The sequence below is a fragment of the Centruroides vittatus genome, unplaced genomic scaffold (assembly GCF_030686945.1).
Source record: "Centruroides vittatus isolate TY-2023 unplaced genomic scaffold, ASM3068694v2 scaffold_899, whole genome shotgun sequence".
In the NCBI taxonomy this organism is placed as follows: domain Eukaryota; kingdom Metazoa; phylum Arthropoda; class Arachnida; order Scorpiones; family Buthidae; genus Centruroides; species Centruroides vittatus.
This window is the reverse complement of record NW_027122719.1, coordinates 944,251-957,313: the sequence shown is the minus strand read 5'-3', so window position 1 is coordinate 957,313 and position 13,063 is coordinate 944,251. Positions and strand designations below refer to the sequence as shown.

Here is a 13,063-nt window from a genome sequence, read left to right as displayed (position 1 = left end):
TACTTTTTTACAATGGAAAAAATTGAATATCGTGCAGTGATAAAATTCTTATTTTTGGAAGGTGTAGCACCAAAACAAATTCATGAACGATTGGTAAAAGTGTATAAGGACTCTTCACCTTCAATTAGAACAGTAGAAAGATGTGTTGCTGAATTTAAACGTGGCCGTACAAGTCTCGAAGACGATCCACATGAAGGACGTCCAAAAAGTGCATCAACACCAGAAATCGTAGCAAAAATACAGCATATGGTTTTGGAAGATCGTCGATTAACTGAGAGAGATTTAGTAGAAGCCCTAGGGATCTCATTAGGCAGTGTGAGCAATATTTTGGCTGATGTTTTGGGTTACAGAAAGCTGTGTGCACAATGGGTGCCGCATTCGCTAACTATGGAGCAAAAACACATTCGAATGCAACTTTCTCAGCAACATTTGGAGCGTTTTAGAAAAAATAAAAAGGATTTTGTGTGTCGTTTCATTACTATGGATGAGACTTGGGTCTACCATCATGATCCTGAATCAAAACAAGAGGCTAAGGAGTGGTGTGAACCCGGTACTTCGGCTCCGAAGCGAGTTAGGGTCCAGAAATCAGCCAAGAAGGTGTTAGCATCAGTTTTTTGGGATGCAAAAGGAATTTTGTTCGTGGATTATCTCCAAACTGGTGAAACAATAAATATTGACTCAGACTATTATTGTAACCTTTTGGACCAGCTGGATGTAAAAATTCGTGAGAAAAGACCTGGTTTACAGAAGAAGAAAAATCATTTTTCATCAAGATAACGACCCTCTCATACAGCTCAAAAAACCATCGCGAAAATCAGTGATTTAAAATACGAATTGTTGCAACATCCTCCCTATTTGCCAGATTTAGCTCCCTCTGACTTCTGGCTGTTCTCACATCTCAAAAAATTCATGCGTGGGAAACGATTTTCATCGAACGAAGAGGTAATAGCAGCCGTGGAAGCGTATTTCGTATATTCTGGATTCTCACTTCAGGGATGGAATCCATAAATTAGAAGATCACTGGAACAAGTGTATTGAAGTTCAGGGAGATTATATTGAATAATAAAATGTATTTGAAACCATAAAATTGTGTTTTTTTTATCGAACGACAAAACTTATTGAACAACCTGGTATAATTATAATTTCATAAAAGAATTGCCATGGCCATAACATCTAAAAACAAAATACAAACAAACTGATACTAGCCATTTCAAACAAGGGATTGTCCTTTTTTCTTGAAAGACAGCCATATGTTTGTGCCATACAGCAACATATTGTTGTGGTGGAAAGAGATAGATGAAGTAGACATGACCATTGTTCAGGATGACTCAAATGAAATAGGAGAAAAATGTATTGTCATCACTTACTCATTTACTTGTAATTTATGATGAAGTTTAATCAAATTTTTGTAGAACAACATACTGAACTGTGTTGCTTTTGGTTGTATTAAAATAAGTAAAAGCAGAACTTCAAATTTAATCTTTCAGGGATAAATTTTAATCTAAATTTTCTTACATTACAAGTATCTATATTTAAAATTTAATATCAAAGCAATACCATTCACACTTTTCCAATGAGAGATTTATTTAAGTTATAAATAAACAAAAATAAATAAATTATGTTTTTGGTTTATTTCATAAACCTGGTTTAGAATTTAAAATTTAATATGTGAAAACTGGGCATAGATAAAGTAAATGTCTACCTCTTAATTGGCTACAGGATGGTAAATCCTGTCCACGGAGTCATAGGATGGCTTAAAATGCATGATGTTACCCAAATCTCTCAATTCATTCAACTGTCAGGACTGACACCAGATAGGGATGAAATGTACCCTATCATGCATTTAAGTATAGTTTCTAAAGGAAGCTATTATGATAATGAGTGAGGAGAGTTGCGGGTAGGTCCAAATCATAACGGTGAGTAGTTTAAACTCAACAAGTAAATGGGATCAGCAAGTAAATATAACAAATAAAGTGTACTAAACAAAAGAGATCAACAATATACATTAGTCTGAATCTAATACAGATTGTCATAGTCAAACTTAATTACACCTTAATATCTATATATACTGTTAAGCTGAGAGAGTGGAGCTAATTCTTAAGCGAGAGAGAGAGTTTACATGTATTTAAATTATACATATTACCTTGACTGGTTGGTCGGAGTGTAGTCTTCTTCTGGTTGGCTTCTAGGCATTGATATGTGGGATGACAGCAGTGAAAGTTCAGTGAGGAAGATGAGAATCTTGGTGGAAACTTATAGCGCACAAGTTTAATATATGGGTGAGAGACTCCTATGGCAAGCTCCTTCTATCATCTCTTTGGACTCCGTGGAAACTGCCTCAATTGGAGGAAATTGCCCTTTTCATCCCCGAATTTCAACCAATAGCATAAAATGATCCACAGTTACAATGGGATGTGCAATGACATGCAGAGGGGTAAAAAAAGACAGATGGTCATCAAAATTTGAAGATAAGATCCTGTGGGAAAGGAAGTGGATTTTCTTCTCCATTGAAAAAGTGACATTGTATCTTCCCTTTTTTGGAAACAATATGTAGAAAAATAATGTATTTTCTTATACTAATTAATTAACTAAATCCCGATTCTGACAACTACATGAGTAGCTTGATCCTTTGCTTGAAACAATTAAATCTCTGCTTGATTGAAACAATACCTCTGCAATAATACAATCAAACAATACCTTTGGATTAATTGATTAATTTACCAATTAAATTAAATTACATTTTAATTTACCAAATTAATTTATCAAAGGTTTTACTTGGATCATCAGATTTTGTGAATATTACAGATAGTAAAACTGTTGTAGAGTGTAAAAATGAGAAATGTGAGTGTTCTATAATGCTGATACAATACTACAATTTCTCCCAATTCTGACACAATTCCAATTCTTTTGAATACTTTCCAAAATTTATTTTAGTTTAGAAAAATTAATGATTTACATTATGAGCATGGTATATTCATTAATTAATAAACCTAATCAAAAATTATGGGAAATGCAGAATAAATCTTTTGAAAGATACCTAAAAATTCTCCATTTATATGTGAATATACATATCTTTATTGTGTAATACAAAATAAATTTGTAATTTTATTTTAAATAAAGTTAACATTGCAACATTACCCCCAAAGAAATTACAACTAATTTCCTTTTACTCAAAGAACTATCCCATCATGCCACTTATCATGATGTGGAAATTTACCATCTTTGGAAATTGCTTCCTTGGTGATTCATTGCATCAATCTTTGGAAATTGCTTCATTGGCAATGACCAGGGAGAAGAGGAAGGTAAATGAGAAGATAAATTTCTTTTATCATGCTGCTTTCATTGGCATGCTTGTAAATGTTTTTTAATTCCATTGTATTTAACAGTAAATGAGATTCAGCAAATGATGCAATGAACTGAACAAATATCATCATCATCAGAATAGAAGAATTAGGCAAATATCTAGACTGTGACTCATCTTGAAAAAGCAATTTTTAGAACTTAAAATGGCAGTAGACTTAGTGCAAACAAGTATATTTATTTAGAATTGCACAAATTGCATTTGAAAATGTAATGTATTGCAGCATCATCTATGAATTATAACAAAAACTTTCATAATTATAATGAGAAAGTCATTTTATTGCTATAAGTAAACACTAAATATTAAAAATAATTTTATTTAATATTTTTTCAATCAAAATATAATTTTGTTTATATTTTAAACTATTTTGCTGACACTTTAATAATTTTGTTGATAGCCAGCCTTGATTTGAAATTGCCAGTCATGCCAATCCAATACCAGTTGGATGGCATCTCTAATGTCACCATTTTTCCCCTAAAATGGCAATAATTAGTACTGACTGAATTCAATCTCATCACTCTGACTACATGAAAGAAAGTCCACCATGACAGACATCATTTCTTGTATGGGGAGTCACATATTCTCTGTTTTGTCAACATGAAAGTTTTCAATAAACTAATACTTAATTGTTAATATTGCAATTTAAAAAAATTTTAAATCTTCAATTGAAACAAATATTTAGCAATCATATTAAATGTTGAAGAATTGTTTTAAGAATCAGATATCGTGACGAGACCTTTGTCATACACTCCCCAAAACTAATGACTTGGTGACACTAATGTCGTACATACTAATGATGTTCCTACATTATATTTTATATGATCATTACCATTACCATCATGCACTCAATACTTCATATTTTCTGACTTTCTGACAACTCTACTTATCTCTAAATTTTGTGATTGCTATTCATAATTAAATTGCTTCCAATTAAACAATTGAAAAACAAATAACAACATGCAGCTGTTTCAAACCAGTTTTAACTATTCTTAAAATATCTCTTAATCAAATTTTGGACCATTCTATATATTGAAAAATATTTCTAATACTTTTATATTTTTTATTTTGCATAAAAACAATAATTTTATTGTATTATATAATTCTTAGATTGAAGTGTTATTCTTACTAAAATAGTTAAGATATGTTGCCAAATTGTTAAGACAAACTTTTTTCAGTCATACTTGTAATTTACAATAATAATTCTCTACAATTCATATAAAACTGAATAGTTATTAATTAGTTAAAAAATATAAATTTATTATTATGCTAAATGTAAATAGCATTGTAAAGCTTTTAATAATTCTTCTGAAATGTAAAGGATAGTGATAAAGAAAAGAACAATTTTCTAACTTACATATCAGTGTGAAAAACTTTTTGAAGCTTATATATTTTCTATTCACTAAATTTTTTGCAATGAGATTTTGACTGATAAAAAAAATTAATTGTAAATAATTGTACACAAATATTTCATTTATTATATAAGTTCATTTCAGTTTGTTTACATTTGAAACTAGAAAATAAATTTCCTAACAATCTGTAGGAATAATAATTTTGTCTTTTAACATATACTTCAAATTATTACTTATTACAGATACAAATTATAAATAACTTATGTTAAATTTTTATGATTCCTTAACATACAAGAAAATGTTTTGTTGGGTAACCCCGTGTTTTCATGAAAGTCCAAAACTTTGCACCATTAAACTGCTAAAGATCAGATTACTAAAAGTATCTAATTAGAAATATTTGTTTTGTTTTTATTTTATTTTATTTTTTCCAAATTTAAATTTGTAGTTTTTAAATGCAAAACAATTTGTTCTGTTTATTCTGTTAGCTGATGATGACCTAAATGAAGGTCAAAAATTTAACATTTTTTTATATTACCAAGTTCAGGTTACCAAAAAACAAATAGCTTTGGTAACCTGAACTTTAGTAATTTATTTGTTTTGTTTTAATTACTTAGTGTTTAAGTCCAAAGATGTAAGAAATTTCTTCTAAAAGTTACAATTTTAAAAGGAATTTGTTACATCTTTAGAATTACCATTAAATTTAATTCAAAACATTATTATTTTCAATTTTTAATGTTGTAAGAATTTTGAATAAAGGAAATCATTAAGAAAAGCTTTTATAAACCTTATTTTTCTTTTTTTTGTAGGAATCTTCTGAAAGTAATTTAAATGAAGATGAGAAAAGTAATGTAGAAACTGAACCAGAAAATAGAAATTTGGATAATATTACTAATTCTGAAGGTATTTAAAATGCTAAAGTTTCATCAAAATAAAAATTTTTTTAAATTAAAAAAAAAACAATATTCGATGCTGTTAAAAATATATAAATTGTAGTATATATGATTAAAGTGACAGAAGCAATTATTTTTGGTTTGTAAGTAAACAATAAAGGTGTATAAATTTGGTGATTAAAACAGTCATCAGCAGTATGTGAAACATTAGCCTTAATGTTTTTTGTACATGAGATCAATATGAATGTTTTTAGTTAGAACCTTAATTACTAAAGCTATGTTAATATTACTATGTATTAAGAGTTACTGTAATGATATATGATGATTTGATATAAATAATAAATTAAAAATAGTTTATTTTTTTATTTTTAAATATTAAGTTTTAAACTGTATATATTGTAAAAAATTATCATTTTTACTGTTAACAGAAACAGAAAATCAAGAGATGAAAAATGAAAAAGAAGTGGATTTATCTAACAGCATTGATATTGAGTACAACGAAACTAATGATAGCGATGATGGTGACGATGAAGGTTGGATTACACCTTCAAATATTGAAAAAGTGAAAAAAGAAATGAACTGTCTATCTCTTGATGATTCTTCTATTACTGTTGCTTGTATAACTACAGATTTTGCAATGCAGGTTAATAATATATATTTCTAGTGTTATATTACTTTTTCTTTTTAATTTGTACTGCTTAATGTCACTTGCTAAAATTTTAAACGTTCTTACAATCATGTATAGTAATAAAACAATATTTCAGTATTAAGTGTGCATGAAAAACAAAAGTATATGATAAATAAATTCTAATTTGAAGATTGTTTATACTTAATTTTTAAATGTTACAGCCATTTGAACATTTGATATAATTTATTCTTTCAAGAAGATAAAATAGTTTTATTTTTAAAAAGATGTTAAAAGTTTAAAGAGATTAGAGCAAGAGATGATCAGGGTATATAAAATTATTCACATATACCTGTAATTCCATTTTATTATTTTGATAGTAAAGATTTATAAGAAAGCATATTTTTGTTTATGGAAATTTACTATCTGAATAGGGCAAGTAGAATGCATGCAACTGTAAATATAAATGAAATACTATTTTCCCTTATAACTAAAATTAAGTAATGTATTCATTGAAATTTGTTTCAGAATAAGAGAATTTTAAGTACCATCATGTAATATTTTCCAACTTTTATAGATGTTTCTCTAACTGTCAAAATTCCTTTTAAACAGTACATTTTCACTTTAACAAATTCATTAATCAAATTTATTTTAATTACAGAATGTCTTAATTCAGATGGGCCTTAAAGTAGTATCGGTGGATGGAATGCAGATTCGTAAAGTGAAAACTTTCATTCTTCGTTGTCATGCTTGTTTTAAGTAAATAACAATTTTATAACTTGATTTTACAATTAAACCATAATAGTATAAATACAAATAATAATTTACTTATAATTTTTAAACATTTAATATTTTTCCATAATAATAATATATTTTAATTTTATACAATCATTCACTAATTGGAATAAAATCTGAACTTAAAAAAAATACAGTAGAACCCCTCTAGTCTGCCCTCGGCTAGTCTATCGCTCCGGTTAATCTGATCGTGGTCGGAGTCGAGAAACTTGTCCTGACTCGTCAGTGACTCACTGTCCGTTGTGTTCTTCTGTGTTCATTACAGTGTACAGTATGTAGTAAATACATACAGTATTGCTCTTTTTCATTAATAATAACAGCTTTTGTGTGATTCATTGCAATGTTTTTACTGTAGAGAACAATACAATTATTCTTGAGTTGAAAGATTGTTTATTTTACTTTTTTCTGATAATCTGACCTTTTTTGCATTCCGACCATACCCCCAGTCCCAAAGGTGACGGGTTAGAGGGGTTCTACTGTATTGACTTCTCATGTAGATTTTAGAATTCAGTTAAATTCCAAAATTTAAAAATTTTAGAAAATTCAAAAGTCTTTCATAATTAGTCATAACAAGTTGCTGAAATATGGAAAGCTAATTATAATATTATGATTGATTTAATTAGTGAATGATTGAAGAAAATTAACATGTATTATTAATTTGCATTAATGAATGAATATGCTACAGAATTGGTTACATTATTTAAGATTACCACTTCATATTTAAATAAAATTATTTTAATTTAAAAACAGAGATGTCAATATTGTTATAAAACAAAAGAAAATAAATTATACATAAAAATTTAACATATTTTAGGATTCCTATTTCTCATATAAACACTTTCAATATAAAATTAAAGTTAAAATATAGAAATAATATGTTAGGAGTAAAATTCTTTATAATTTTAAACAACAATTATTGAGAGACTTCTTTGGATATTGCATTCGTATTAAATAACCAAACCATGACAGAAACCTTAAAATGCAGTGGTATTTTTAATTTTTGATCATTTTTTTATTAACCTCCTTCAGAATAAAATGGTGATTGAATGACGGTTTTCGTTTGAAATAAATGGAACATTCATTCATTAAATGGAATCAAAAAATTCAAAATGGCATTCTCTTGTTTTGAATTTTTTTGTTCTAGAATCATAATATTTAAATTATATTAGTTAGAAATACATTTATGTTCCATTAGTTTTGAACAAAAACCATCATTCGATCAACATTTTATCTTGAAGATCAATAAAAGAGGACCAAATAAGTTTGAAAATTAAAAGTGTCACTGCATTTTACAGTTTTTATCATGGTGTGGTTATTGAGAGAGATTTCTTGAACAAAATTTTTTGATTTTTACCATAGTTTTTAATTTTATTAATAATTGTAGAAATGTTTGCATCATTTAATATATAACAAATTATAATTGTTAAACAAATGCACAGATATTTAAAATATAAAGAAAACGAAAGATAATTGATTGCAAGGATAAATACTTTTTGTTTCTTCATCAGATAGAACTTAATCACATAATAAGGATAATGGAATTCAAAATTTAAATGTCTATGCCAAGCTCAATGATTTATACATATAACTTGAACATTTCTGTGCATTAAGCATGAATCAAGAATATTAAAATCTTTAAAAATTTATCATTTCTGTTGAAATGTTTATTTTTAATATGAGAAAATGTTGTTTGTTTGTTTTTATTTTATAATCATAATCAAAAGTATTATGTATTTAAATAGTTATTATTATAATAATTATATTTTTATTTTGTTGTTGTTATAACAGTTCTTTGATTATATTTTTTTTTTTTTTTTTTTTTAAGAACTACAAGTGATATGAACAAAATATTTTGTCCCAATTGTGGTAATAGAACATTGAAACGTGTTTCTGTAACTGTAAATGATGATGGAACAAGATTGATTCACATAAACTTTCGGAAACCAATTAATATCCGTGGTACCAGAGTAAGTCGTATTTTAGTTTAGAATAATTGAAAATATGTGTGTATACAGTAAAACTTCTCTAAGAAAGAAGGGACAGGAAAAAACTTAAAAATTTGTGAAAAAACTGAAATTTGTGTTTTTACCTCTCTCGCATTATATAAAGAAGTTTTTGATAGTTTTTTGTTTTAAACAACCCATGTAATGCCTTTCAGCAAAATGTTCACTGTAGCTAATAGAATTGAATGGTTTTGCAGTTACATCTTATTGAGTAAAGCAAGAGGTTCTCTCACTTTGGACTGGAACACTGTCTGCAAATGGGCATTGGGTAGTAGATAGAACTAACTGAAAATTTCATAAATGGATCACTTTGGATAGAATAAATATTAAAATTCAAGTTTAGGCAAGTTGAAAGTAACATAAATCAATGTCAGGGGACTTTGAAAACCTTCAACTTGGAGAAAATTTGAGTTAAGGAAATTCAAGTCAGAGACGTTAAATACCTATGCTTGAGACCTACCAAGTGCTTCCTTTTCAAGTAGAGAAATATTCAAGTTGTAGACATGAGTTAGAGAAGCTTTACTGTATTTGCATTTTGGTCTGTTAAAGCTTAAATAAAATTTATAGAATAATACAATTAAATCTGCATTAAGGCATAAATCTGAAGTTAAAGAATATACATAAATTGTTATGATATTTAATAAAATTTAAATAATTTTAATAATGTGACTTAAACATTCCACTTTTATAGTATTCATTACCAATGCCTAAAGGAGGGAAGCATGCAGATAATCCACTTCTTTTTGAAGATCAACCTATTCCACAGAATAGGCCTTCACATCTTGCTAGAAAAAAGGTGGATGTTTTTGATCCGGACTACATTGCTAATTCTTCTCCGTTTGCAATTAATGATGTGTATAGTCGAGCAGCAAACCTTGGTATTCGGAATCAAAAGTTCAATAAAAGAAATTCCGGAAGAAAAAAATAAACAATATTGTACTGTATAAATTTAATAATAAAATAATATAAAATATTTCTGTTATTTTCTTATCTATGCATTAATAATTGCCTTTTAAAAACAGATGTAAAGTTAATTTTGCCAAAATAATATGTATACAGAATACAGGTACTCCTCACTTTATGACCAAGTTCTGTTCCAACAACTACGTCGTTAAGCGAATTGGTTGGTAAGCAAGGAGCTTGCGCCGGGAATATAGGATTGTTGTAAAATTATCCAAATTATGCAACAAACTTCAAATTTATTCATAAAAAGACTATTATAGTACGCGCAAGCCTATTATAGTATGCTTAGAGCACGTCACCATTCACCACTGACCGACACTCAAGCTGAGAAAGGGGATTCCCTAATTGCAGGTCGAAACTCGATTGATCGTAAGTGCGAGTGGTCGTTAAGCAGATAGGTCGTAAAGTGAGGAGTACCTGTATAGCATAAAAAATGATATCCACATGAAAGAGTGATTTAAACACTCATTTTTTTAGGCACTTTGTGCACAGCGTAAAAAAATGAGCATTTAAATCGCACACGCTCGAGCTGGTTTATTTGTTCATCGCACAAATCAGATGCAGCCAATCAGTAACAAGTAATATCGTGAGATGGTTTGACCTCATTTTCTATAAACTGACTCCTATTTAGGAAAATTTGCTATCAGCTAATTTATAATCCAAGGCTGGACATTATAATCCATGGTGAGGCATGAATCTATGACCAAGACTAGTGTTTAGAGCAGGGTTGTCCAACCTTTTTTTCTAATGGGCCAAATTAGAAATTACACAGTGGCCACAAAGTACCTTTATATACATATATTTTTTTAAAAAGTTCAAAACGTGAATATTAAATTTTAATAACAAATACAATATTTTTTATAATTTTATATATTATTTATTAACAGAAAAAAAAAGAAATACACAAAATAAAAATAAATTTAATGTGGTTTTTGACATTGCTTTCCTTTTATATTGTCAATATCTGCTTTTATGGTACTAGTCTTAATTGTAAGAAGGTTAGTTAAATGGGAATTACTCAAACTATTTCTTTCAGCAGTTTTCATGCACGAAAAGAATTGTTCACAACAGTATGTAATACCCCACATGCATAACAGTTTTCTAGTATCAATTATGTCATTACGACATCAAAGTGTATTTAGTGAAATGAGAATAATTTTTACAACATACTTTACCAAAATAAATGAAAACGTACCTAAAAAATTTAGGGTGCAGTAGATAGCGGGTTGGACATCCCTGGTTTAGAGGTTTTATTTGCTTGAGCATCGGGAGGGAGTACACTGGTATTTTCAGATTGGTGATGATGGAGAGGAAATCAAAAAAATGCACAAATTTCTGCGTATTAAATACCAGAGTCCAAAATTAAAGCCTGAAAGACATTCTCGAAGATAACGCTAAATTGCTGGACATTATAATCCATTAATTAAAACACCGATGACCAACACTCTCCAAGAAAACCTTATGTAAGGCAATAGGCTGTTGTCCCTACATCTTATAGCATTCAAAGTTCCTCTCAAGCACATGGAGTATGTGGTCATTTACCATAATGCCTCTCCATACCAATAGACCACTTCCTGAAAAGGTTTCTCGTTCTCTAATGTTTAAAAGGAGATAACAGATTCCTTGTTCCCTCCAAATGAAATGACGAGAATCGGGCTTTAAACGGAAGCTCAACTCATCTGTAAAGAAAATATGACTCCATGGATGTCTATAAACAACATTATCTATGTACTGTAAGTTCAAATGATCTCTTGTGAGAGGAAGTAAGAGATCTCCCGGCATAAAGCCATGCATCACAAAGCCTACAGTGTATGGTTATCTTGAGGTATTTATTTCAGTGGTTGTGAGCTCTGAAGACAGTCGCTTACATTCTGTGACGCCTTGCGATTAAAACTAAATAATGTTCTCTTGATATGTACTCCAGGGGCGACCTTGGCTAGGAGGATTTTACTTGTTAATGGGCTGCAATTTCAAAAAATGGCAGTATGGTGGAGTCAGTAAACAAATAGTCCAACTCTGACTCCAGCAAATTTGAAATGTGCAATTCCAACTCATCTGTCAAACTAGAATTTCTTTTATAAAGAATTCTAGTGTGACAAGTGTACCACTAGGTATCCTAATATTTTTATCTAAAATTTCTCTATAGAAAGTTGTACTAAAATGGCAAGAATCAAAAAATGGATGTAACAAATTCAGCTCGGAAAACTTTCGAGTACAGTACTTTAAAGAATCATACATCTTAATCAGCCAAACAAATTCCACTTTTATTAGTTAATTATCAAAAATTGGTTTAAATTTAATTATTTTAAAGAAAAGATTTAAATACAATAAATGAAAAAAAAACAATTTTATTAATGAATGACGTAATGAATTAGTTTGAAAAATAGTCTCTCTTGCTCTGGCTACTATGAGAATAGTTAATTTCTGATGGTTGACTAAAATTCTACAATAACTCAAGTATATTGTAGAATTTTAAAATATGAATTTTGGAAAAAATATACCGGTCATCTTCAACTGTCCTGTCTTAAGAAATTAAACTGGTGAACAATAACCTGGATTCTATTCTATTAATTACATTTTTCAATTTTCTTTTAGTTTGTAGAAGTTAGATTTTGATCTCTGTTTTATTTTTTTGTTCTGTTTCTATTGACTGTTTTAAGATCAAATTATGTTATAGAAGCAATAATAAATAGTTATAATAGAAAGGCAGTATAAAAGTTAATTTGTCAAAAAACAATTAATATCTAAGAAAAATCTGAGATAAAAAAATATTGCGTCAAGTAAAACTGATGGCATCCGAAATGAAAATCAAAGTTTTGCTTTAGGAGTTTCTCTTTGGTAAAGATAAGCTTGATACTTCAAAGCCATACCATAAATTTTTTTTTATTATCTCTGCACTTCATGTTCTTGCTTAAACTACATAGTGACATGGTGGAGCTTTCAACAACAAATTTCAAAGATGTTTGGATTGCAATTTGAAAATATTGTACACCTATAAATTCCCAGTGTCATCTGTCTGTCTATCCTTAATCTTGAGAATGGAGAAAGCCAAGACCAGACATGAAGCTTAGGGGCAG

General features: G+C 28.8%; 1 protein-coding gene across 1 annotated transcript in view; it reads left to right on the top strand.

Annotated features, from left to right (window-relative positions):
* LOC136990313 (RNA-binding protein NOB1) overlaps positions 1-9,996 on the top strand; it is a 40,443-nt gene extending 30,447 nt beyond the window's left edge. Inside the window, exons 5-9 of the mRNA XM_067288706.1 lie at positions 5,517-5,610; positions 6,029-6,243; positions 6,887-6,984; positions 8,846-8,987; positions 9,715-9,996. Coding sequence (XP_067144807.1) covers positions 5,517-5,610; positions 6,029-6,243; positions 6,887-6,984; positions 8,846-8,987; positions 9,715-9,951 — 786 coding nt within the window. The 3' untranslated portion in view covers positions 9,952-9,996. The remainder of the gene's footprint in view (positions 1-5,516; positions 5,611-6,028; positions 6,244-6,886; positions 6,985-8,845; positions 8,988-9,714) is intronic.
* The last annotated feature ends 3,067 nt before the right edge of the window (positions 9,997-13,063 follow it).